Here is a 26,780-nt window from a genome sequence, read left to right on the forward strand (position 1 = left end):
GAGGTTCGTACTTTTGGAATTAAGCTTTTTGAATTTCTTGCAATTTTTCGTGCCGATTTAAACCCAATCAGGGGCGTGCTTTTGGGTTTTTTAAGGGGTAAGAGTTCTGAATAGGGGTAGGGGACGAGTTGCTCGAAAGAAATAAATTTCCGGTTTCATGACCCGTCTGTACGTCCTTCTGCAACTTTTGCTCATTCTTTGTTAATACAAATGAGGTGTCAAATTAAAGTTTATGACTTTATGATTTTTTAAGGTGGTATTAAAGACGATAATTTTGATCTCGGGTATACGGTTTTGAGTTGCGACCGGAAGCGATATATTATTCGACGTACCTTAGCAAGATGAGAACAAATGTATATTTTTCGTTTTCATAACGTTTCTCTTTAAAAAGTTTTAACCGGAAGTGCAAGGTTATAGTATAGTATAGTATATTAGAGTATAGTATATTATAAAATTATACTATTCTATGGATTTAGTACGGCCTAACTAGTCAATCTAATAATTTTAATGACAATCTGACAAATATATGTTGTGTATTTTTGATGCTTGTTTTTTCCCGTCATTGAGCAAGGGCGGAACTGTCTATCCAATAATAAATAATACTTTTCGTCCATACTCCCCGCCTTGAACAGCTCCAAGACCGTTCAAACACAAATCACCTAAGTTAATGAGGAACACTAGAAACAAGTCTCAGCTAATGGTAATGGACAAATTTTAGTTATTCCTCGTTTATAAAGTCCATGAGCGGTTTTAACAGTTACCACTCGAATTTCACCATCATCACCAGGGTGAACAGACACTATTCTTCCTAACTGCCACTGACAAGTGGGCAAATTGTCAGATTTTAAGAGCACTAAAGATCCGACTTGAATGGTGGAAGTACTACTTCTCCATTTATGACGTTGTTGGAGATCATTCAGGTAAATCTTTGACCATTGCTTCCAAAAGTCTTGCAACAATTTCTGAATCAGTTGGAATCTGGACAATTGGTTTATTTTTATCTCTCCTTGAAACGTATGATCAGGGACAGCGGTCATCGGTCTTCCGATTAAAAAATGTGAGGGAGTTAAAGGAGTGTAATCGTTAGGATCAGATGATAGAGCATATAAAGGACGTGAATTCAAAGTGCCTTCAATCTGAATTAAAAATGTACAGAATTCTTCATAAGTTAGAAGGGTTTGACCAATAATACGAGATAAATGATATTTTACCCCTTTTATATTACTTTCCCATAATCCCCCGAAATTTGGAGTACTAGGAGGAATGAAATGCCATATAATATTCTGAGCTGCGCAAGAGGTGACAATTTCATCCTCTGATTTTCTAATGAAATCATACATGACAATCAATCTAATAATTTTAATGACAATCTGACAAATATATGTTGTGTATTTTTGATGCTTGTTTTTTCCCGTCATTGAGCAAGGGCGGAACTGTCTATCCAATAATAAATAATACTTTTCGTCCAAACATAATCAAGGACTTCTTCACTTTATATAAAACAGTCACTAATTTAGTATTTAAATAGTTTTAAAATTATTTAACTCCCAAATACTTTAGGAAAGTAGGTATTTGTTTTGATAAATACAAATAACAATTCTGAAAAGTATTTAAACTCATTTAGACACCAAGTATGGTACTCTGTACTCTATTTACTCTGTAAATACAAAAAAGTATTTAAATTTTGAAATATGTACTGCCAATCGGCCCTGAAAGTTAAAATATGAGGTCCATTCAACGAACTGTCAATCTGCCCTGTGATGGATGACCGAGCCGAAGTTATCGTTAACGTAAAGTTATCCTGTAGTTATGTTATAACCATCGAATTGGTGTGATGTATCATACTTAACTTAACTATTTGCGTTATTTCTTGACAGTTCTTGAGTTATCTGGTCACTTTATAACGCGACGTTAAACCTCAAGTTATGAGATAACTCTGTAGTTATGCAAGGTTAGGTTCATCCTTTGACTTGTTTTTGGACAGAAATCAAGTGAATTTAGAAGCTAGTAATTTAATAATTAAGAATAGAAGGGTAATACAATTTTAAAAATTATACAAAAATCAAATCGAGCGATATAAGTTGAAATTTTATTTTAAGTACCTACTGAGCTTTCTATCCAGAGTTGCCAGATGATATTTTATAAATCCCCCACTTAGAAACTGAAATTCCCTGAAATTGAAGCTCAAATACCCCAAAGTCCCCAAATTTAAATTGTTGCCGCATTTTAATAAATTATTAGTCAGGTGAAGAGAACAGTAAAGCAAAATTCATACTACAATATCAACGAGGGCCATGGAAATAATTCATAGTTCCTATCGTTTTCGATTATATGGGAGTATAATATACAGTTCTATGTACATTCGCAAATTTAATTTACCATGACCCCTTAAAATCATCCATAATTTTCCGCCCCCAAAAAATCCCACTACAATTTCTGCTTAGAAAAATTTCAATAGACGCTTTCAAATTAACCCAAAATTTTGGGAAAATATACCAATCTGGCAACCCTGTTTCTATCTACCGTTTGAAAGCAACTTAGAAACACCAAGGAACCCAAACAGCTGTTTGCTGTTCGGTCATCGGCAGTAGCCGACGACGGGTATGTTCGGAACAATCTCTCGCGCTCACTCCAACTTGTACTATTTGTACATAAGGCTCTCTTTGTTACTTCAAAATTTGTTCTTCAAAACTTCTTTCTAATATAACGTTGATGATATAACTATTTCATAACTGGGAGCGATACATCACACCAAATTTTACCTATACAGTTATGAGCACGTTATTCCTGAGAGTTATCTTAACTTTAACTCAAACGTTAAACTTAACTTCGGTCATCCATCACACGACTGAATACTGATTCAATCGGGTCCATTTATATAGGCAACTCAAATTACACGGCCTGTCAAATTCTCCAGCACCTTGTCTGTTTCTCTCTAGAACCTCTTTCTTGTATGTTGGTGGCAATCTCGCTTCACTCACTATTTGAATGAGACAGGGCCATTCCATCCGTATTGACAGTTCATTGCCCAAAACTCATGACTCAAAACTATCCAAACGATCTCCTTGTTGTGTAACCCTGTAACCCATATTTCCAATATAATCCATAATCTAATTAATGTAAAATGTGTGCTAATTTAATAAACCGAAATGCTGCAAGTTATATATACGAAAGGTCATGTTTTTAAGTAAAGAATGGTTTTTACCTTTGTACACAATTTGTGTAACATTTTTTGGGCTTTTGCTTTACCTTTCATATCACACAGACATCTTCTGTTTAAGTTGTGATGAAACAGATAATTCCAACATCGTTTTCGATTATATCGTAGGTAAAATTATTGTGTATATTTACGTATTCAACAGACAATTAATATTTTGCTTTTTAAGTTGGTTGTGGATCTGCTGGTGCTATTGCAGCAAGAAGACTTGCAGAAAATACGAAGATAAAAGTTCTAGTTCTGGAAGCTGGAAAACATGGAAATTTTTTGCTCGATGTACCTGTATTTGGTTTATTATTACAACAATCGGCCTATGATTGGCAATATCAAAGCATTCCCCAAACAAATAGCTGCTTTGGATTGCAAAATAATGTAAGTTGTGTTATTCATTTGTTAAATAGCGAAGTTGTAGTACAATAGACAATAACTACAGAAGAAAGAACTATGGACAGTTTCATTACCAATACTTTGTAGGACTTATACCTAACCTTATTGGAATTTAATGTAATTTGTTACTTATTAGTCGAGAAGCTTATCAGGGCTGTCTTTTTAGTTTTGTATACAGCCATAAAGACAAAAAATATATAGACTTGTACTTTATTACTTTTCAAAATATGTCACACCAAGATCGATACACTTTTGTATACGTTCAAACCAATTGGTAAAACAGTTATTCCAGTCTTCAGTTGACACCTGCAAAATCGCTGTTTTAAATACATCAATAGTTTCTTATGGTGACTGGAATCGGTGCATTTTTATGGCGACACATTGAATTCTTGATCTTTGGGAACATGAAGAAGTCGTTGGGACTTAGGTAGGGGCTACACAGTGGATGGTTTAACAAATCAATTCAATTCAGTTTATTGATGTCAATATACAGAGTATTTACATAAGTCAAAGTCTGTTAAAATGCATCATTGAAATACATTGGCAAGCTAACACTTAATAAGTAAAATCTATAAAATTTTATCACCTAGTCTAAATACTTAACACAAAGTTAGAATATTAGCATAAAACACAAGAGCACACAGAACATTTAAGAGAGCTGTAGGACTATCACAACGGGGTAGCCCCGAGATATTCCTCCTGAGAATAGTAAGCACCCACCAAAAAAAGTTCTTTGATTTTTATTTTGTATGTATCTAAGGGCAGTTCTCGAATTATTAGGGGTAATTTATTAAAGAAATGTATAGCCAGACATGATGGGCCATCTCTGCACCTCTCCAGCCTACGAAACTTTGGGGCAAGGTTTCCTCTAAAGCGTGTGTTAATATTATGAATCTGTTCATGAGTCTGGAATTTATGCATATTGCATTTTACATATATAAGATTATCATATATATACTGGCAAGGTAATGTTAATATTTTCCAATCTATAAAAACTTGTCTGCAATCGGCTCTATATGGCAAGCCGGCGACAATGCGAATGGCCCTTCTCTGCAGTCTGAATACATCCTTCGCTCCTGCACTATGGCCCCATGCGAGAATAGCATAGGAGATATGTGAGTGACACAAAGAAAAATATGCCTGCTTTAGTATGGAAGCGGAAACACAGGATGAAAGTCCACGAAGCAAAAATGTATTTGATGATAGCTTTGCCACTAAAGAGGTGGTATGAGCATCCCATATCAGACCAGGGTCCAGCAGAACACCAAGAAATTTAGCACAGGATGCATTGTCCAGTTCATCAGGAATATTTCTAGTTGAAAAAAGTAAGGACTGTGTTTTGTTTGTATTGAGAAACAGCCTATTAGAATGGAACCATTGTTCTGCCTCCGACACTGAACCCCACGAACTCCCCACTGCTGTTACCAAATCCTTACTGCAGGATGAGATTGTTGTGTCATCTGCAAAGAGAGTGAAATGCGCAGTTTGACATGAAAGTGGTAAATCATTGATGTATATCAAGAATAATAAGGGACCCAACACAGAGCCCTGAGGAACTCCTATGCGCAAGCATCCTCTCTCCGATTCAACACCTGCAAATCTCACCCTCTGGCAGCGGTCCGTCAAATAATTTTTTATCAATGATATACTGGAGATTGAGAAGTTATATTTACTCAATTTAGCAGTAAGAATTTCGTGGGACACACAATCGAAGGCTTTACTTAGGTCGCAAAAGTTGGAAGACACATAGTTACCTTGTTCAAAAGCATCTTGGATGTATGTTACAAGATTCAAAATACCCTGAACAGTCTTCAAACCCTTTCTGAAGCCAAATTGAGATTCAACGAAGAGCCCGTTAGACTCAAAGAAACTTGCTATTTTTCCAGCAAGACATTTTTCAAATATCTTCGAGAATATAGGTAACAGAGAGATAGGTCTGTAATTAGACATTTGATCTGTCTCTCCCTTTTTAAAAACTGGAATGACCACCGCAGTTTTTAAAACTTCAGGAAAAACCCCCTCAGCTATACATAAGTTTATGAGCTTGGTCAGAGGACATATTATTAGATTTTTTATCCCTTTGATTAAGCTGACAGTTAAATTAAATGGGTCCTTACTTTTTTTATTTTTGAGAGAGTTCACAATATCTCTTACCTCATTAAAAGAGACTGGTTGGAATTCAAACATCTGTTCAGCATAAGGTGGTGCATAGTTGAGTGGGTCATTGTGGGGTGCAGGAGTACGGCTATGCAGCTCGGAGGCAATGTTTAAAAAATAATGATTAAATTGATCAGGTGTTATATTAGAATTAGTTTCAGTTTTTGTGATGCCTCTATACTCATTAATGATATTCCACATTGTTTTAATCGGGTTATGAGAGTTTGAAATTAGTTGGTCATTGGTAGCTTTCTTTGCTGCTTTTATTGCATTCCGATATTCATTTTTAATATTTTTTATGTATTCCTGTAGGTAATTTGGTGCATCAAGGTGTTTATTAAGTTCTATAAAAAATTGAATATTATCACGCATTGTTCTCAAGCTGTCATTAAACCAACTTTCTTTTAGAGTAAGACTTTTCCGGGAAACAGGTCAAGAATGCATTGGAAATGATGTGAACAAAATAGGAAAACTTATTATTAGCATTCATATTAGTGTCATTAATAAAGTCCCATGAAATGTTCTCTATCATAGAGAAGAACAAGTATCTTCCTCTCTCAGTGATGGGTCTAAAAAACACTTTTTGAGGATCAGAAAATTGTTCTCCTCCCATTAAGGTAAATTCCAGGTATATACCTCTATGGTCAGATATACCAGGATCAACAACTTGTAGCTGAAGGTCCTGTGGATCCAAATTGGAAAAAACATTATCGAGAGTTTTTCTGTCTGGTGGCTTCGAAATTATTTTGATGAAAACCGAAACTATGCATTAGGTTACATAATTCTGTACAGTGAGGAGAATCTGTATTAAAATGAATATTAAAATCCCCAAGAATCAAGATTCTCTTAGTAGGGTTAAGTGATTGTAAAGCTCCCTCCAGTACTTCAATAAAAACGTTAAAAAAGCCTGACGGAGGCCTATATACAGTTAATAAATATAACTTATATTTTTCAATATATGCACAACCTAATTCAATTTGTCCCTGTATGGACAGATCTTTTACATTATGCCACTCTTTAAAGAGAATGTTTTTATTTATTAAAATGGCTGCTCCACCTCCCTTACAGTTTGTTCAGCAGAAGGCTGAAGCTGGCAGAAAATTGGAGACTCTTAAGGACCTGTATTCCAGATCTGATAGCCAGTGTTCAGCCAGACAGAGTGCATCCGGTTCTCTCCCAGTCATGAAAGCCTCCAGCTCATTAATCTTATTTTTATGGACAAAACATTAATAAATAAAACCTTAAAACTAAATTTTGAATAAAATGTCTTATTATAATTTATATTATTTTTGTCTTGCGCAGGACTTACACTTTCCAGTGGTGAGTCTCCATAAACCCCATTCAAAGCTATTTTGGTAGAGTGGGGCGCTGCAGGTTTATAAAATGGTTTATTAGAGCACCATTTGGCCAAAGTTCATCATCCATGAAGGTGACCTTGTGATTTGAAGGGACGCCCACCTTAAAAGAACTACAGTGGTTGTCTTTTTTGGTTCGTAGTTTATAACATTGAATTCCATTGGTAATTTTTAATTGTTCTAAATCGATGTTTTGAAGCTCCAAAAACTCTATTGTTTTTTGGGAAGTGCGAGCACATTGTCCAGATGTAAGATGATTTGCCGTTATGTGTTGCTATGCGAAGTTTTGTGATAACTTCTGGTAAACAGATCGTCATATACCAATCAGAAGTAACCGCTCTTTGATCTTATACGCTCTGAGCTTCGCTGGTGGCGCTCCTGGTGGATTACTAATTCAACTTTCACCGGTAATTTTTAAATTTATTATTTAATTGTTATCGCTTAATATCTACAACGCAAAAAAATAATTAAATTGTAATCGATTTTTTTAAGATTTTGCTAAACATTTTGACGTTCTATTGATAAAATATGAATTTCTTACTTCAGATACTTTCACAATTATCGTGTAGATGGCGCTAAGATTAATTTATAATTACATATTACGGAACATTAAAAAAACTTAAATTCAGTATTTAAAACGTAAATATATTTAAGGTAAAAATATATACCACAGCTTTGACCAACTAATATTTTTTATAATTAATGTTTTTACTTTTAATTTTAAATTAATCACTTTGACATTTATGTCAAATTTCCGGTAAACGTTTACAGACTTGCCACTACTGGCGCTCGCGAATTTGTAAATATCCCCTCTACGTACGAGCTCACAGCGTATAAAGCAATTGTTGCCACATGATCAAATTTTGACACAAAAGTTATGACCATTTTCTTTGACTTTGAGTGACACCCTCCCTCGTCATGACACACCCACACAGCAGATTGGCATTTATTTTCCCGTTTGTACGAGTAAATCCAATATTCATTGCCACTAACAACACTATAAACGTTTTTTGAGCTTCCTTTGTTAAACTGTTTCAATGTTTTTCAACACCCATTGATGTGAACTGCTTTTTGCTCTTTCCTGAGCCAATCAGGGGTCCAACAAGAAACCAACTTCATAACACACAGTTCTTCATGTAGGACCTTTTGGATACAGGTCTTAGACCTGGATCCCGCGTACCAAAAAAAGTTGATTAGTAGCAAGCTGAAAATTTGTTAATAGCTTAAGGGCACCCGAAGTAACATTTAACGACAATGTTAACATTATGTCACATAGCTCTGTAACCAAAGCACTTAGAGACCAAATTTTTTATTTATTTTGAAACTAGATGTATTGTTTAGTCCCACGTAGATTTCTGTAAAGTTAGAGTGAAAGAAACGTTTATTTTAAATTTTTTAAAAATACTCTTACCAAAAAACCAATAAAAGTTTAGATTTTATTTTTTATTTTACTTGTTTTTGTACATTTTTCAATAAAACTTTACGCGGGACTTGATATTATCTATCTACAACTACTGTAAAAATTTGGACTTTCTATCATATAACGATCCAGAGATATTTGACATCAAAAGTTAAAAACCTAGTATTCGGGAAATCGCAAAAACATAAAACCCTCTAATCTAATAGACTAGAAAGCTACCGGTACAAAGTAAGTTGAGTACAGACGTTCAAAAAACAAATAATTTTGTAACCATGGATATTTTCTACTATAATGTGTTATATATCGTTGGAAAGAGAAGATTTTTTTTTATTGTTGTAATATTTACAATCTGTCCTTAACTAAGAACAATAGGTAAATTCTTTGACAAAAATTGAAAATTTGACCAGTAGAGGGAGATCCAGTGATCACCTCTTTACATAAATTAAATTAAAATAAGTTAAAAGTTTAGTTATCACAGATTATTCGAATCTTCTTGCTAGGTCCACTACTTTGAATCTCCTCAGGCGTCGTACATCATTGTGGTCATCAGTGAGGTTGCTGGCTAACTCGTTTGGATGAGATTCTAGTCTCTTGGAATATTTTTTGTAATATTCTGTTATTACTATTTTTATGGATGGCACATTGAGGTCTTGCTCTATCACATAGTTTGGCACGTACCAAGGGGCATTCAGCATTGTTCTAAGGACTTTGTTCTGGAATCTCTGCAATATTTCTAGGTTAGTTTGACTGGCTGTCCCCAAAGTTGGATACCATAGGTCCACACTGGTTTTAATATAGATTTATATATCAGCAGTTTGTTTTCAAGAGATAGTTGAGATTTACGACCGATGATCCAGTACATTTCTCGGAATTTTATTCCTAGTTGTTTTCTTTTTGTAAAAATGTGCTTTTGCCAAGTTAATCTCCTATCAAGATGGATTCCTAGGTACTTGACAGTATCGGTTTGTGGGAGTTGCGTTTCATTTAGTGTTACAGATGGACATGTTTGTCTTTTCATGGTGAAGGTTACATGGATGGATTTACTCTCATTTGCCTTTATCTTCCATTTTTTAAGCCATCTTTGTATATTATTAAGGTCTTTCTGAAGGATTCCGGATGCTGTATTTGGATCATGGTGAGAGGCTAGTACAGCAGTGTCATCAACAAAAGTTGCACACATTGTTCTGTTACTCGTGGGTAGGTCAGCAGTGTAGAGCAAGTACAATATCGGTCCCAAGACACTTCCTTGTGGTACTACGGCTTTTATTGGTCTTAGGCTTGTGTATTCATTATCCTGCTTGACTAGGAAATGTCGGTTGGAAATATAGCTTTTTAGGATTTGATAAAAAGGATGGGGAAGGTTTTTCTTTAGTTTAAAGAGCATACCAGCATGCCATACCTTGTCGAAGGCCTGACCAATGTTCAGGAATGCAGCAGAACAATACCTTTTATTTTCTAAATCACTTCTGATGTGTTTTACCAGTCTATGTACCTGTTCTATCGTTCCGTGTTGTGTTCTGAACCCAAATTGTTGATGGGGAATTAGTTTCCTTTCTTCTATAACTGGGGATAATTGTTTAAGGAGAAGTTTTTCCAAGATTTTTGATAGAACAGGTAGCAGGCTTATTGGTCTGTATGAGGTCACCCGAGTTTTATTTTTCCCTGGCTTAGGTATGAGAATAATTTGAGCAACTTTCCATTGTTCTGGGTAGTATCCTAGCCTAAATATTGCATTAAATACTTGCGTTATCATTTTCAGACCTTTGCATGTCAATTGCTGCAGTACTTTCCCGTTGATCAGGTCATACCCTGGAGCTTTTTTTGGACTGATTTCATGCTGGATAATATTTCTAACTTCTTTAGTGGTGATTTTTTGTATAGGTAAGTCCATCTGGTAGGGCGATTCCAGGAAGTCATTTATTTCTTCCTCTGTGTCACCATCTTCCATGGGATGTGGCTGGAATACATTTGTGAGGTGATTTGCAAATGCTTCGGCTTTTTCTTTATTATTTCTACACCAGTTTCCCTCTTGGTTCCGTATTGGTGGTATTTGTTGTTTCGGGTGTTTGATTTTTCTCGTGGCCTTCTAAAGGGAATATTCACTATCTGCGTTTGCTGATAAACCTGTAAGATATTCTTGTATTTTATTATTTTTGATATTATGCAATTGTAGTTTAATTTCCTTGGTGATTTTATTTAATTTTGTCTTGTTCTCAGGTGTTCTTTTTCTTCGCCACTCCTCCTTTATTTTTCTCTTAATCATTTCCTTTATTACAGTTGGGCAATGCTCTTTATATTCTGTTTGGTAGCAGTCAGGGGTAGCATACCAAGCAGCTTCTTGTATAGATTTCTGAAGATTTTCTACTGCTGCGTAGTGTCACTTTCTGTTTTCAATGGGATGTTTATGTCAATTAGTTCATCTAGTTTAGTCTTGAAAATGCTCCAGTCTGTTTTGTTACTGTATAGTGATGGCTGTTTAGTACTGTTTGTATTTGTGCATACTATGTCGCGATTACGCTAGAGTGGTCAGAGGGTAGATCGTAACAAGATTCTACTTTTGCCAATTTAACATTAATTCCTTTAACAATATAGAAGTCGAGTAGATCAGGTATTTTTGCATTGTCGGTAGGCCAGAAGATTTCAGAGAATAATTTTCAATCATAAGCCAAAAAAACTTAAAAAATTCAATTTTCGGACTTTGGCTGTTCTTAACAGTGTCTAGTCAGACAAACTTTGATGTATGGGAACACTGGAACAGGGAAGTTTTAATTATTGTGGAACAGGTTACAGGTTTCGAACCTCAGACTATGAAAACGTCCCATATATTTTGTCGGACAGAACTTCCAATTGATTTGTTACCCTTTCATTAAACTCTCATGCAAAAATCAGACTGCTATTTACCACCAATATAATTCCTGTCGTTTGACATGTTCTACGTGTCAGACTTATTAAAATGCCCAACATATTTGTTGGACAAACATTTTTTCATATATTATATAAAGTTTGCTATTGAATAAACTTAAAAACAACCTGCTAGTTTTCACAATCATAAATTTGTTAAAGCTATTAACAAATTTTCAGCTTGCTATTAACCAGTTAATGTATGCGCTCGACTACAGCATGCCTTACTGGCAATTTTGTACATGCTTGATTCTGTCACGAGCGACCATTAAATTTTAATCTTTCAATTTTTTAAGCACTTGCGAAGTTGGTATTTGTATAAAAGCATATAAATATCTAAATAGCGGTAAAATCTTTTTTACATTTCTTCTTCTTTTAAATCAATATCTTTTTTTATTGGCAAGACTGTGTTGTCATTGTAAAATGATATTTATTTATCTAATAACTTTCAGCGAATTATTGATACATTGAATTTTGTTGAATTGTTAAAAACCTGTTTTTATTTGAAGCGTTAGTGTACTAAACAGCGGTACATAGATACCTTTTTTTATTGCCCAGCCAATGTTGAGACATTGTAAAATGAGATTTATTTTCTAATAACTTGCAGTCCGGACCATTGACAATCGATACGAATTGAATTTTGTAGAATTTTCAGTATTTTGTTTTTAAACAAAGCGTTAGTGCATTTGAAGCAGTCTTAAGTTTTTATTATTTTACTATTTTATGCCTTATATTATAGAGATTTTATATAGAATATTTGTGTATATTTAATTATATTATAATAATTTAATTTGTATATAAGAAAATATAATTTATTAACTCGCCTCATCCCCAGGTAAAGTAAAAGTGCTACGCCACTGAAAATACTTTTTTCAATTTAATTATACATAAATAAACACAACATTTTCTCTTTAAAAAAATTCGATCATTTTTTGACTGAAGCTTAAAAGTTAATATGTACATTAAGGGTTTAATCAACTTTTTTTGGTACGCGGGATTTAGACCTATCTTTGAAATGCCCAAAGATGCATGTCGGTAAAGTCAGCAGCACCACTTCATAAGACCAAATTCAGACTAAGACTATATTTTATTGCTAATTTATTGCTAATTTATTACGCAAAGGAAAAATTTATTGCTGTAGCCGTTTCCGAGAAACAGTGGGTGCTGCTAGCTTTACGGTAAAGCTAGCAGCACCCACTCTATATCTCGGCAACGAAAAGGAGTACGGGGATCATTTTAACGGCATATTTTATTGCTATTTAATTGCTCTTGATTGGTATATTAACCAAACCCAAAAAACTACCCCATCATCCCCTAGCGTAAAACTCACCCCCAAAAAGATGATGAAAATCGAAAATTCAACCCCAAGGAATTAATTGCTAATTTATTGCTAATTTATTACGGAAAGAAAAAATTTATTGCTGAAGCCCTTTCCGAGAAACAGTGGGTGCTGCTAGCTTTACGGTAAAGCTTACAATAGAGGAACAATATTTTTTCTACGAGCGTTTAAAAATTGACCAAATCTTAATCAATTAATTGGGTCTATTGAATAAAAAGAAGTATTTGCTTTTACTTCCTCGTATTTAAGTATTTACTTAACGGTAATTGAATAAAGCATTAAAGAAATGACTTTATTCAATTAGTATTAAGTAAATACTTAAATACTTGTAAGTAAAAGCAAATACTTCTTTTTATTCAATAGACCCATTGAATTAATTGCACATTCTGAACAAATGCACCTGCTAGGTTTGTCCAAACAAATGCAGAAAGTCATACTTTTCCGCACGCGACTGCAGTTTGCCGAACGACGCGAAGCGGGAGTTCGGCAAGCAGTCGAGTGCGGAAAAGAGACTTTCTGCAAGCGTTAGGAACAATATTTTTTCTACGAGTCTTTAAAAAATGACCAAATCTTAATCAACTAATTTAATTAATATGAAAATACATACACAAATTAATTCTTTGACAAGGTTGTCAAAACCAAAGTTTCAGCATAATTGGTTAGCATGACGACGATCTTGGTTTCCATGACGACGATTCAAAACCACTGTTATTGTCTACTGATTTGACTTTCGAATATTATGTCAAAATTATTTTATTTCATCGAATTCTCGCGTTAATTTCATTAAAACATAAACACAATAAGATATATTTGAAATAGATTAGTAAATAATATCTATATATTAGTTTATTGCATGTATTATAATTACTTTAAGGCCATATTAACATATCTAAATTAACACGCGTGCGGAAAAGTAAAACGCGTGCGGAAAAGTAAAACGCGTGCGGAAAAGTAAAACGCGTGCGGAAAAGTAAAACGTGTGCGGAAAAGTAAAACGCGTGCGGAAAAGTAACACGCGTGCGGAAAAGTAAAACTTTCTAAACTAAAATGCGTGCGTGAAAGTAGACATTTTTGCACGCTCGTAGAAAAAATAAATTGCAAGTGAAATAATAAAATAGTGAAATGAAAATTAAAATACAGACCGGACCTGATTCCGAACCACAAAGCGTGTTTAATTTCAGCTCCGATATACTCGCAATTTTATACCAGTATTTTCACAATAGTAAATTAACAAAAGTGATATACCTGTTCGATAAAGTTAGTGTTATAAGAAGACCCAAAAACGTGAGTAGAAGAACATTAATTAGATTGAAATAATATATTCATTTGGAAATCTATCCATATAAAATCTTCATATCAACACGACACCGGACTGGTTTTTTATTAACAACAATTAAAACCAGGGCCGTACTTGAATATGTTTATAATAAATCGTTCAAGTAAAATTAAATGATGAATAATACTTTATCAACAATGGAAACTCCTACCACTTCTCAAAACACTCCAATGTACTCTACTATTGCATCTCAACAAACTACTCCAAAATTACCAGTGAAAGAACAAGCCATCATCTTCAGTTCAATTAATGGCGCAAAATTGCAAGATTATCTTTTGCAACTAGAACCACTCGTCCAACCAAAAAATATTATTTATTCATCAAGAATCTCTAATAACCGAGTATGCGTTTATCTTTCAAGTAAAGCTGTAGTTGATGACTTTCTAAATAAAGCAGGATCCATAAAAATAAATAATGAAGTACTTCTAGCACGTAGATTAGTCACTCCATCGGAACGTCTTCTCTTATCTAATGTTCATCCAACAATACCGCAGGAAATGTTAATTAATATTCTCCAGAACCTAGGCTTGAAATTAATGTCACCAATAACATGTTTGAGAATTGAAGCTACAAATCCTGAATATAGCCACATACTCAGTTTTAGGCGTCAAGTATACATAGAACCCCTAGATAATATAACCATACAGTCCATCTAATTTACTTACCGTTGCACGTCATTATCTACGTTAGAGATCTAAGTTGACATTGTTGCCCAATTACAAAAAATTCTTGAATTCATTTTAAATAAAATACGCACACAATTTTTGCGGAAGTAGATTATACAGCAAAACAAATTAATATTCAATGTAAATAAATAAAAACTTTAGAAATAGGAAACAAGAATTAAGTTATAATCTTACGTTAAAGTACATAATAAAAACAGTAAATATAATGAAACACATACATAGTAAAGGATATAAATAAATATGAAGTGTCATCACCGCAACTGTCAAATAAATGTTACCAATTTATGCCAAAATATCACCTGCGTTCGATTATAATTACAGTGTATTCCGAATAAATGTGCTTCATAAAAACGCTTTATAATCCATTTATACAAATTAAATGAAACATATTATTGTGTATTTCATTAAGTTGACATTAATATAAATATTTAAATATTATTTCTACGCGTATATAATAAAATATGTCAAGTGGCTGTAATGCCAGTGTACTCGGCAAAGTGATTCTAAAAAAGAACACACCTACCGCCTAAATATTTCGTGTTGGTATCATGTGACGTCACGGGCTATGAGGCGGATGACGTGCAACGGTAAGTAAATTAGATGGAGTATACCTGATTTTGTCATGGTTAATCATGATAATGTTAGCTACAAAATATTTTTGTCCAACGACCAATCACTTTGTTTCAAATGCAAACAAAATGGCCATCTTGCCTCACAATGCTCATCAGAAACCTCTTCCCTAATCAATTCTAATATGCCAAATACTATTCCACCTTTTAATCCACCTCAAAGTATCATCTCGCAGATTCCCACAACAGATAACCAAACAAATAATTCATCAAGTCCTCTTCTTCCAATAAATTCTATGGAGGTGTCAAATATATCCCTTTCAACAACAGAAACGTCAACATCAACCAAAAGACATTTATCAGAAACCCCCCCATCTCCAACAGAAGAACCAGCATCTAATATATTTAACGAAGCATGTAATAAAAGTAGTCCTATATCCAAAAAATAAGAGCCGACAACAATTCTGAACCCGAAAAAAACATAATACCACCCACTCAAGACTCACCCCAAAAACAACAGATACAAGTTGATCAGAAATTACAAAATCAAATTCACACAATATCCAAGGAAACAATAGAAACCGAAGAAGCTGCTAAAAGATTTATCAATAAACATTCAAAATCATATGTCTTAAATTACGATGAATTTCGGGAGTTACTAAATGAGACATGCGGAGCTAAAGATGTCTATAATATTGTTAAGGATTATATACCAGATTTACCATTACTTATTAAAATGCTTGTAGACACTCATCCTCATTTTACTGACTCAAAATTAAAAAATCGAATCACACGACTACGCAAAAAGCTAGAAAGACTATTACAACATGAAGTATCTGAACCCGATAGTGATTCATGTGCTTCAACTAAACAATAAATCACTTTCAATAGTATATTACAATGGAATTTAAATGGGTATTACACCCATTTAACAATGTTACAGCTTCTTATCTCAGAATATGCACCAGATTTGATTTCGTTACAAGAAACTCACTTCAAAAATAACTCAACACACAACCTGAAAGATTACACAGGATTTTGCACCAATCCACCCAATCAGAACTACGCTAGTGGAGGAGTAGCTCTATATATAAAGTCAAATATACCTGTTCAAAATATAAACCTCACAACTAATATCGAATCAGTTGCTGTAACAATACTTGCCCCTCTAAAGTTAAATATTTGCAGCATTTATGTTCCACCAGACAAGACTCTGACTAAACCCGAACTACTTAATCTTCTCCAACAAATTCCTTCCCCTCGAATAATCACGGGAGATTTTAATTGCCATAATATTACATGGGGATCAAATAAAACAACAACGAGGGGAAATATGTTAGAAAACGTTTTGAACACTATGAACGTATGCCTACTTAACGACGGCTCGCCAACAAGATTCAATATGGCTACGGGAACTTCTTCCGCCATTGATCTCTCCATATGTGAACCCTAATTGATCACCCAACTAGACAGGACAGCATTAAAAGATTTATATAGTAGCGACCACTTCCCAATCTTAATAAAGCACACAGTAAATTTAAACACAAATACAATACCAACTCAAAAATGGAAATTAAAAAAGGCAAATTGGATTGAATTTGAGAGAATTGTATCAAACAGAATGGATCAGATTAAAATTTCAGACTCCATTGATGACACACTTAGGAGCTTCAATCAGCTTATACTGTATGCGGCTAATATAACCATAGGTAAATCTCAACTTTTAAAAAAACGCAAACCAGTTCCCTGGTGGAATTCACAATGTGAAGCCGCTATTAAATTAAGTAAAACAATTTGGAACCGCTACAAAAAATACAAAAATATTGATCTATTAACAGAGTACAAAAAACGTAGAGCTGAAGCAAGAAGAATAATTAAAAAAAGCAAACAAGAATCATGGCAGACATACATATCTAGCATAAACAGTAGTACAAATATATCATCAGTTTGGAAAAAAGTTAAAAAAATAACAGGGCAGCATACCTACCAACAAATTGTGAGCCTGCAAAAAGAAAAAACGCTACTAACTGAGCCACAGGATATAGTAAATGAACTGGCTGATACCTATCAAAAATTCTCATCCAACCAAAGTTACAGTAACGAGTTCCTAACATACAAACAAGAGGAGGAGGCAGTACCTATTACAATTTCCGACGAATTTAACGCTATTAATATATCTCTCAGTTATGGGGAATTTGAAGATGCACTTAATAGCATAAAAGACACTGCACCAGGTCCAGATGACATACCAATACAATTCATTAAAAAACTTCCCATGGAAGCAAAAGAGTTTCTGCTCCAAATTTTCAATATTATTTGGGAACAAAAATCATTTCCAAAAATCTGGAAAAATGCCATTGTTATTCCTATTATTAAAGCAAATAAAGATAAATTACACCCAGAATCATATCGTCCTATATCATTAACGTGTTCCTCATGTAAACTTATGGAAAAAATAGTCAACAGAAGATTAATGTGGAACCTGGAACGCAATGATCAACTGATTATCGAACAAGCTGGCTTTAGACCAGGCAGATCTACAAACGACAACATTATCGATCTGGAAAACGCTATTCACGAAGCTTTTAAAAATAGCCAAAAATGTATGGCGATTTACTTTGACATAACTAAAGCATTTGATACAGTATGGAAACACCGTATATTGAGCATTCTAAACAAATTTGGATATCAAGGAAATATTTTAGCCTATATAAACAATTTTTTAACTCAAAGAACATTTCAAGTCCGAGCGAATGGTGCTATATCCTATCTTATAGAACAACAAAACGGAATCCCACAAGGATCAGTCTTCAGCCCTACTCTGTTTTTAATAGCAATAAACGATATAGTAAAAATCATGGCGAAACCTGTTCAGGCACGACTATATGCTGACGATCTGATTATTTACATCAAAGGAAAAAACGTAAATCATATGGCGTCAATATTACAGGAACACTTAAATAAACTAGTAAATTGGTCCTTAAACACCGGTTTTAGTTTTTGTTGTAATAAAACAAAATGTATAATATTTTCAAAAAAACGTATCGAGGATAAACCAAATCTCACGCTTAAGAATCAAAATCTTTCCTATACAAACGAAATAAAATTCCTAGGAATGATATTTGATCAACAGTTAAATTGGAAAAGTCATATTCAGCAGTTAGTTCTTTCATGTCGAAATGGTCTTAACTTGTTAAAGTATCTAGCTCACAGGACTTGGGGTGCCGAAGGTAAAACACTGCTCATGCTATATAGATCCTTAATTCGCTCTAAGATTGACTACGGATGTGTTGCATATGCATCTGCCAGCAAAACAACGTTGAAACCTTTGGATACGCTACATAACACCTCCCTAAGGATTATACTTGGAGCATACAGAACAACTCCGATAAATAGCATACAAGCTGAAATAGGCGAACCCACTCTAATGCTTCGTAGACAGCTGTTAACCTTTAATTGCGCTTCTAACATAAATGTACATAAAATAATTTCAATAAATAACATTTTAGATCCATCCATGACCAATGACTCTTCAAAGTTCAATCTCCCTTATTCTCGCAGAATCCACCATGCAATGGAGCTACTTAACTGGCAGGAATTTCCACCCTTACATCAATACAAAGAAATATCTTCATCTCCACCTTTGACTGTAAACATTCCAACAGTCAATTGCAGTCTATTACAATTCCAAAAAAATAGCACTAACCCTAATCTCATCTTACAACACTTCAGAGATCTAATTAACTCTCATTCCGATTACACAGTATAGTATAAAGACGCGTCTAAAACTGAAAATGGAGTCGGAGTGGCATTTGTTAACAACACAGAGACTCACAGACATAAAATTCCAGATACTGCAACTGTATTAACTGGGGAACTTTATGCGATCTACCAAGCAATACTACATGCAAATGCGAACAAGATGAAGAAGATATTAATCGTCACAGATTCTATGTCATCACTACACGTAATAAGGAAAATTTCCACGCAGCATCCAATAGCTTTACTAATAAAGGAAGAACTACATAAATTGCATACTGAAGATTTAAGAATCAAGTTTCTCTGGGTCCCATCACATGTTGGAGTAGCAGGCAATGAAGCAGCAGACCGAAATGCCAAAGAAGCCATAAATGATAACAGTATTCCAATGTCGCTTCAATCTAAGTATGGATCTAAAAAGCTACTTCATAAAACATATTTTCGAAAATTGGAACAGTAAATGGAAATCCACATCATCAAAGCTTCAGGAGATAAAAAACAACGTTGGACCATGGCAACCACCCGAGGTATCTAGACGAAAGCAAACAATTATTTCCCGTTTACGACTTGGACATACCCAATTTTCTCATGAATATTTGCTGAAAAAAGAAGAACCTCCAATTTGTGATGAGTGCGGGTCACCCCTTACAGTGAAACATGTGCTAGTGGAAAAGTGTGAAAAGTTCAATAGCCATAGAATTAAATACCATTTAGCTAACAATCTTAAAGACATTTTAGACTATAACAACACTAATAAACTATTTCTGTTTCTAAAAGACTGCAACTTACTAAACAAAGTGTAATTAACTGTTACTATCCCGCTAATCACCTTCTTAGGTTGAAGCGGATTGTTGTAAATAAAAAAAAAATTAAAATAAATTAATGTAATAGGTATTATTAGATATTATTTTCCATGTAAGAGAAGAAAGTGAATATTACAATAATTTTATAATCAGAAATACGACAATAACCAACAATTATTGACGAAACCGTAGTTTGTGACAGGAGTGTTCATTTTATTTCATAGAAAAATATTATGCAGGGTGGTTTATTGCATTCGCCCCGGTCTCTGTATTACGGGAAACGACTTGATATTTAAAAAAAATTCTTCATAGAAATATACAGGACCAATGTGAATTATGCAGGGTGCTCCAAAAAAATAGTAGTATAATCAAAGTTATATTTTTTCTTATGGAACACCCTATATCAGATAACATTTTTGAATTTTTCTTAAAAAATAAGCTGTACTTTTATAAGGGTTCTTCATACCTAAGTACAAGGTGTTTTGATTTATTTCGATTTTTATAAAAAAAAATTATATAAAGGTTTTAGAAAAAAGTAAATATTTATGAATCTAAAAATCGGTGACAAATTTTTTCTTGGATCTTAATAATATACTACTCAGCGTATTTAAATAGATATTTATGGTAGCAAAATTTTGTACAGGGTGGTCAAAATATTATATTGTTCTATTAACAAATTCAAGCTGTAATAACGCATTTATTTTACATTAAACGCCCTACATTTTATTAGTTTATCGTATGGAAAATTTACTTAGCTTTTAATCTTTTTAAGGGTTCCTATACCTATCTTTGTACATGGTGGTTAGAATTTTAGATTGTTCTATTAACAAATTCAAGCTGTAATAACCTACTTATTTTAAATGAAACACCCTAGGGATTTGTAGATTGTTCGTATATCTCAGAATTTAAGACGTTTAGGGCATCTTAAATAAAGTTTTCTTCTTAAAATAAACCCAAACAAACGCCCCCTTAAATATTTTACCATACTTTTGAAACGCTGTGTATATAAAGATTACAGTGGAACCTCGATAAGTCGGATTAATCGAGAATGCGGGCAATCCGGGTTATCGAAAATCCGTGTTAGCCGTAGAATATAGTAAAAATTAATCAAATACGGTATCCTTAGAGATAAGCTCCATTATAATTGCAAAAACATGAAATACATTATGCACAGTACATGTGAATTACGTACAGTTATATACAGTATTGTTCATTCCTTGGTAAAAATTTCAGTCAGTTTCGGTTGTCAATATTACGTTTTTATTGTTGAAATGTTTGTCTGATGAAAATCGGTCCCGGTTAGCCGGACTTCCGGGTTATCGGAGGCCGACTTAACGGGGTTCCACTGTACCATTTATTTCTTTTATTTCTTTATTATTTATTTAATTTTAATATTATATTTTTTATATAATATTAAATATTTCGAGTATCTTATATGGTCGCCTAAGTGCACATTCAGAAATTGGAGAATATAAAATTGGTTTAACCCTTAAATGCATGATTTTTTTTGTTGATGTTACATATCAAAAAAAGGCCTTTAGCGGAAGCTTAGAAATGATGAAAAAATAATAAAAAAAAAATTAAGTTTAATTTTAAACACTTGTTTTTGACAATAACAAGTTTGTTGCCAAAATTCTACATTGTGCATACAAGGTCAAGTAAGGATATAAAATCTACATTGTTAATGTACATGAAAATTATAAAAACAATTAAGTATTATTTCTATTGAAACACAGTGCCACACCACATTTCTGACATTTTGTATGTGTAAACCCTTTGATAAAGTTCGCCATGAAAAAATGCTACATATTCTCAAAACTACCGGTCTGGACGGTAGGGACATTAGAATAATCGCAAATTTGTATTGGGTGGCCAGGCTGAATGTGTTAGGGTTGCGAATCAGTGCTCTGAAGAAGTAAAAATCAAGCGTGGAGTTCGACAAGGCTGTATATTGTCACCAATGTTGTTTAATCTTTACGCTGAAACAATCTTAAATGGAAAACGCAAAAGAGGGAATACTCATTAATGGTATGCTTATGAACAATATCAGATATGCAGATGACACCTTGTTGCTGACTGGATCAATTGAATATCTTCAAGCGTTATTGAAACGAATGGTGGCATTCTGCGCGATATATGGACTCAAACTCAACGCAAGAAAAACAAAGTTTATGGTTATTAGTAAACAGGCAGCCGTAAATAATAATAATTATAACGTAACAATCGGTAAGTAATTGACTCAATTGAACGAGTAAGTAATATTGTATATCTGGGTACTCATATTAATGAAAGCTGGAACCCTAGTACAGATTATTTGATCTGATGATAATATTATGTACCTACAGTTGACTTGGAAGCCGGTCCTGACATCTTGGGTAATTCTGAAAACTATACAACAATAGAGTAGGTATTATATTTACAAGGGATTATTCAGCTTTACAGCTGTTATTAAAATAACTTTTATAATGAGACACTAAATTTCTGGATACAGATAAATTTTTCCATAAGCGTTATAATAACAAAATGAAAACTGAAACAATGAGAAATTTCAAATACAGCAGCAATACATGATTTTTTTTCAGCATAAATAAAAAATCGGTTTATCAATAACACACAGTATTTGTCAAGGAAGGGAATCAAGAATTTGTAAAATGCATTAAATGTAACCATATCTATGTGTTCCGTTTGTGGAAGAGACATTAATTGTTACTACGTTTTCAAGCAATTTTTTTGCTCCCATTCATGTTTTTGTCTTGAAAATTGTACATTAGTCGAGTTAACCGACATTCCAGCAACAGTTAGTTAGGTACCTTAAAAAACAAAACATACCAAATTAAAGGCATTGTTGAGTTTGTTCCTCCTGAAAACGAAATAACAATTGGACATTATATTTCCCACTGCCGACGAAATAACAATAAATGGGAAATTTACGATGATCTTAAAACTTCGGTGGGGTCAAACAAGACAAAAAGCAAATCTTTTGTTTTATTCTTGATTATAGACTATTTTTTCTAACAAGTTTTCTTCAAATGATCAGTGCTATACGAGTCCCGAATCATATCGTTTCCATAAACGTTTGTGGGGCACTACAGTTTTAGGCAAAATTGTAGTGCAACATTATATCTTGTATAACCTATTTTGTTTATGCAGAACATATTACACGCTTTGGCAAAAATGCAGAACAAACCTAGCACTAACTTGTGGTTTATTCAGATTTTCTCTAATCGTTTGGATTCTATATGGGCAGTACAGCTTTACGCAAACTTGGAGCGCCACATTATATCTTGTATATCTTTTTTGTTTATGCAGAAAAAATTACACGCTTTAGCAAAAATGCAGAACAAACCTAGCACTAACTTGTGGTTTATTCAGATTTTCTCTAATCGTTTGGATTCTATATGGGCAATACAGCTTTACGTAAACTTGGAGCGCCACATTATTTCTTATATATATTTTTTGTTTATACAGAAACGGCTACAGCAATAAATTTTTTCTTTTCGTAATAAATTAGCAATAAATTAGTAATTAATTCCTTTGGGTTGAATTTTCGATTTTCATAATTTTTTCGGGGGTGAGTTTCGCGCTAGGGGATGATGGGGTAGTTTTCGAGATTGGTTAATATATCAATCAAGAGCAATTAATTAGCAACAAAATATGTCGTTGAAATGGGCCCTGTGCTCCTTTTCATTATCGAGATATAGGGTGGGTGCTGCTGGCTTTACCGTAAAGCTAGCAGCACCCACTGTTTCTCGGAAACGGCTACAGCAATAAATTTTTTCTTTTCGTATTAAATTAGCAATAAATTAGTAATTAATTCCTTGGGGTTGAATTTTCGATTTTCACCATTTTTTGGGGGGTGAGTTTCGCGCTAGGGGATGATGGGGTAGTTGTTCAGGATTGGTTAATATACCAATCAAGAGCAATTAAATAGCAATAAAATATGCCGTTAAAATGATCCCCGCACTCCTTTTCATTGCCGAGATATAGAGTGGGTGCTGCTAGCTTTACCGTAAAGCTAGCAGCACCCACTGTTTCTCGGAAACGGCTACAGCAATAATTTTTTTCTTTCCGTAATAAATTAGCAATAAATTAGCAATTAATTCCTTGGGATTGAATTTTCGATTTTCATCATCTTTTTGGGGGTGAGTTTTACGCTAGGGGATGATGGGGTAGTTTTTTGGGTTTGGTTAATATACCAATCAAGAGCAATTAAATAGCAATAAAATATGCCGTTAAAATGATCCCCGTACTCCTTTTCATTGCCGAGATATAGAGTGGGTGCTGCTAGCTTTACCGTAAAGCTAGCAGCACCCACTGTTTCTTGGAAACGGCTACAGCAATAAATTTTTTATTTCCGTAATAAATTAGCAATAAATTAGCAATTAATTCCTTGGGGTTGAATTTTCGATTTTCATCATCTTTTTGGGGGTGAGTTTTACGCTAGGGGATGATGGGGTAGCTTCTCAGGATTGGTTAATATACCAATCAAGAGCAATTAAATAGCAATAAAATATGCCGTTAAAATGATCCCTGTACTCCTTTTCATTGCCGAGATATAGGGTGGGTGCTGCTGGCTTTACCGTAAAGCTAGCAGCACCCACTGTTTCTCGGAAACGGCTACAGCAATAAATTTTTCCTTTGCGTAATAAATTAGCAATAAATTAGCAATAAAATATAGTCTTAGTCTGAATTTGGTCTTATGAAGTGGTGCTGCTGACTTTACCGACATCAAAGATGCCTCTATCTCCTGGTATGTTACATGGCGGCATGTCAGTCATCCTTAATTAGCTGATGAACCTTAATTAATTAGATGATGAACTTTTGCTGTGTGACTGCTGTTTTGGGTGGACCTGGCCTGTAGTGATGTTGAAAAAGTAACTATTCGTTACAAAATACTCGTTACTTACGAATACCGAAAGTAACGATTACTATACAAAGAGGTAAATCGTTACTTTGATTACTTTGATTACTCTCATTACTTCGTACCAATCGTATCAGAGCGAGTACCTATTTTGATTTTGAGTATTGTATCTACTCTGTTGATATCGGAGTCGGACCGGTATTCCACGAGTGTTCGGTATCAGTACAGTTAACTAAAATTTTATCTATGAAGGGCGAAGGCTATGAAGAGTTTTATAGGATTACAGGGCGCTGAGAAGTAGCTGAAACAGAGGGAGGTATATCATTTAACAAAGCATGCACCCAAAAACAGATGTCTATAAGATTTGTCGAGGTAGATAATTTACAGAATTTCACAGATGTTAGTTCTTTTGAAAAGATCCGAGAGCTGAGAGTACTACAAACGAACTTGGGAACGGCGAGATTAGCACATGATCTCGCCGAGGCTGCCGCCGTAGAAAAGAATATCGACGTGCTGGTGACGGCGGAGCCAAACCCAACAGCGGCTAAGAAAAGAGGATGGTTTGTGGATACGACTGGAAGGGCCGCTGTACGAATCTACAATAGAAAGCTGCGAGTGTATGAAATTAAACCGAAAGAAGGATACGTGATCGTCCGGATGGAGAAGATGCAGCTGGTCTGCTGTTATGTTTCTCCGAACATAACAGTGGGTGAGTATGAGAGGAAGATGGACGAGATCATGCAGGAAGTGGGGAACACAGGAGGAGAATGCGTAGTGCTGGGAGACTTTAATGCAAAAGCAGCGGAGTGGGGATCTCCTATCACCGACACTCGCGGCAGGATACTGACCGACTGGGTGGGTACTCTGGATCTAGTAGTACTGAACACAGGTCTGGCGCCTACGTTTGTTAGGAGAGGTACAGGTACGTACATCGACGTGACTATGGCGACACAAGGAATAGCGGCGAAAGCAAGAGGCTGGAAGGTTTTACCAGACTACACCGGAACGGAGCATCAGTACATCGGATTCTCGATAGTCGGGGCGGGAACTACTAACGCAGTCCGCGCGTCTGGTACGTCGGGAGGCGGATGCGGCGATGGAAATGACTGGAAAGTATACGGGGAGCTGATCAAATGGAGAGTTAGCATGATGCAGGGTCAATCACCGACAGTCGAAAACCTGGAGAGGGTAATTAAAGAAGCGATGGAGGGAAGCAGGAGGGGTCGCCGAGATGTAAACAAGATGCCCTACTGGTGGAACGCGGACATCGAGACACAAAGAAATGAATGTATAGTCATGAGAAAAAGACTAACGAGAGCAAGGGGCAGAGCAGGAGTCGATCCTGATGTCATCGAGGAGATCGAGGAGGAGTACCGCCTACGGAAGAGGGAACTCTACAGGAAAATTGGGCAGGTGGCATGGTGTACGGAGAGACGAGGAAGCTGAGCGGGCTGTACCCTTTACCATGGATGAACTTGTCGAGGCATTGGGCGCACTCAAGACGCGCAGGTCCCCCGGTTTGGATCAGATATCACCTGAGGCGGTGAGGTGTCTAGGACGGGCGGAGCCCGCGTGGCTTCTGGAGCACATGAATGCACTGCTGGAAGCACAGACCTTTCCTGAGCCTTGGAGGACATCGAAGTTGGTACTGCTTCCCAAAGCTGGGGAAAAGTATCGACCCATCTGCCTTCTTCCGTGCGTCGGTAAGCTGTATGAAAGAATGCTGCGGGGACGTATCGATGGCATGATTGAGAGGTCGGGAGGCTTGTCCCCGAGGCAGTTTGGTTTCTGTAAAGGGAGAAGCACGATTGATGCAATCGTGAGTGTATTCGACGCATTGCGCAATAGAGGGGATGAACACCGTTGGGCGGCCCTGTTGTTGTTCGATGTTAGGAATGCATTCAATACGCTGCAGTGGAACGAGGTAATGAAGGCAATGGAGGAGAGAGAGTGTCCTGGATACCTGATGAACGTGGTAGCGGAATATCTG

At 35.1% G+C, this 26,780-nt stretch overlaps 1 protein-coding gene across 2 annotated transcripts in view; it reads left to right on the forward strand.

Moving 5' to 3' along the window:
- Positions 1-2,932: 2,932 nt before the first annotated feature.
- The window catches only part of LOC114327433 (glucose dehydrogenase [FAD, quinone]), a 76,953-nt gene continuing 53,105 nt past the window's right edge, over positions 2,933-26,780 (forward strand). The window contains exons 1-2 of one of the 2 annotated variants that reach the window (XM_028276055.2): positions 2,933-3,328; positions 3,387-3,589. In XM_028276055.2, coding sequence (XP_028131856.1) covers positions 3,178-3,328; positions 3,387-3,589 — 354 coding nt within the window. In that variant the 5' untranslated portion in view covers positions 2,933-3,177. The remainder of the gene's footprint in view (positions 3,329-3,386; positions 3,590-26,780) is intronic. The other variant, XM_028276056.2, reaches the window with a different exon arrangement.

This window comes from Diabrotica virgifera, chromosome 3 (assembly GCF_917563875.1).
Source record: "Diabrotica virgifera virgifera chromosome 3, PGI_DIABVI_V3a".
NCBI lineage: Eukaryota > Metazoa > Arthropoda > Insecta > Coleoptera > Chrysomelidae > Diabrotica > Diabrotica virgifera.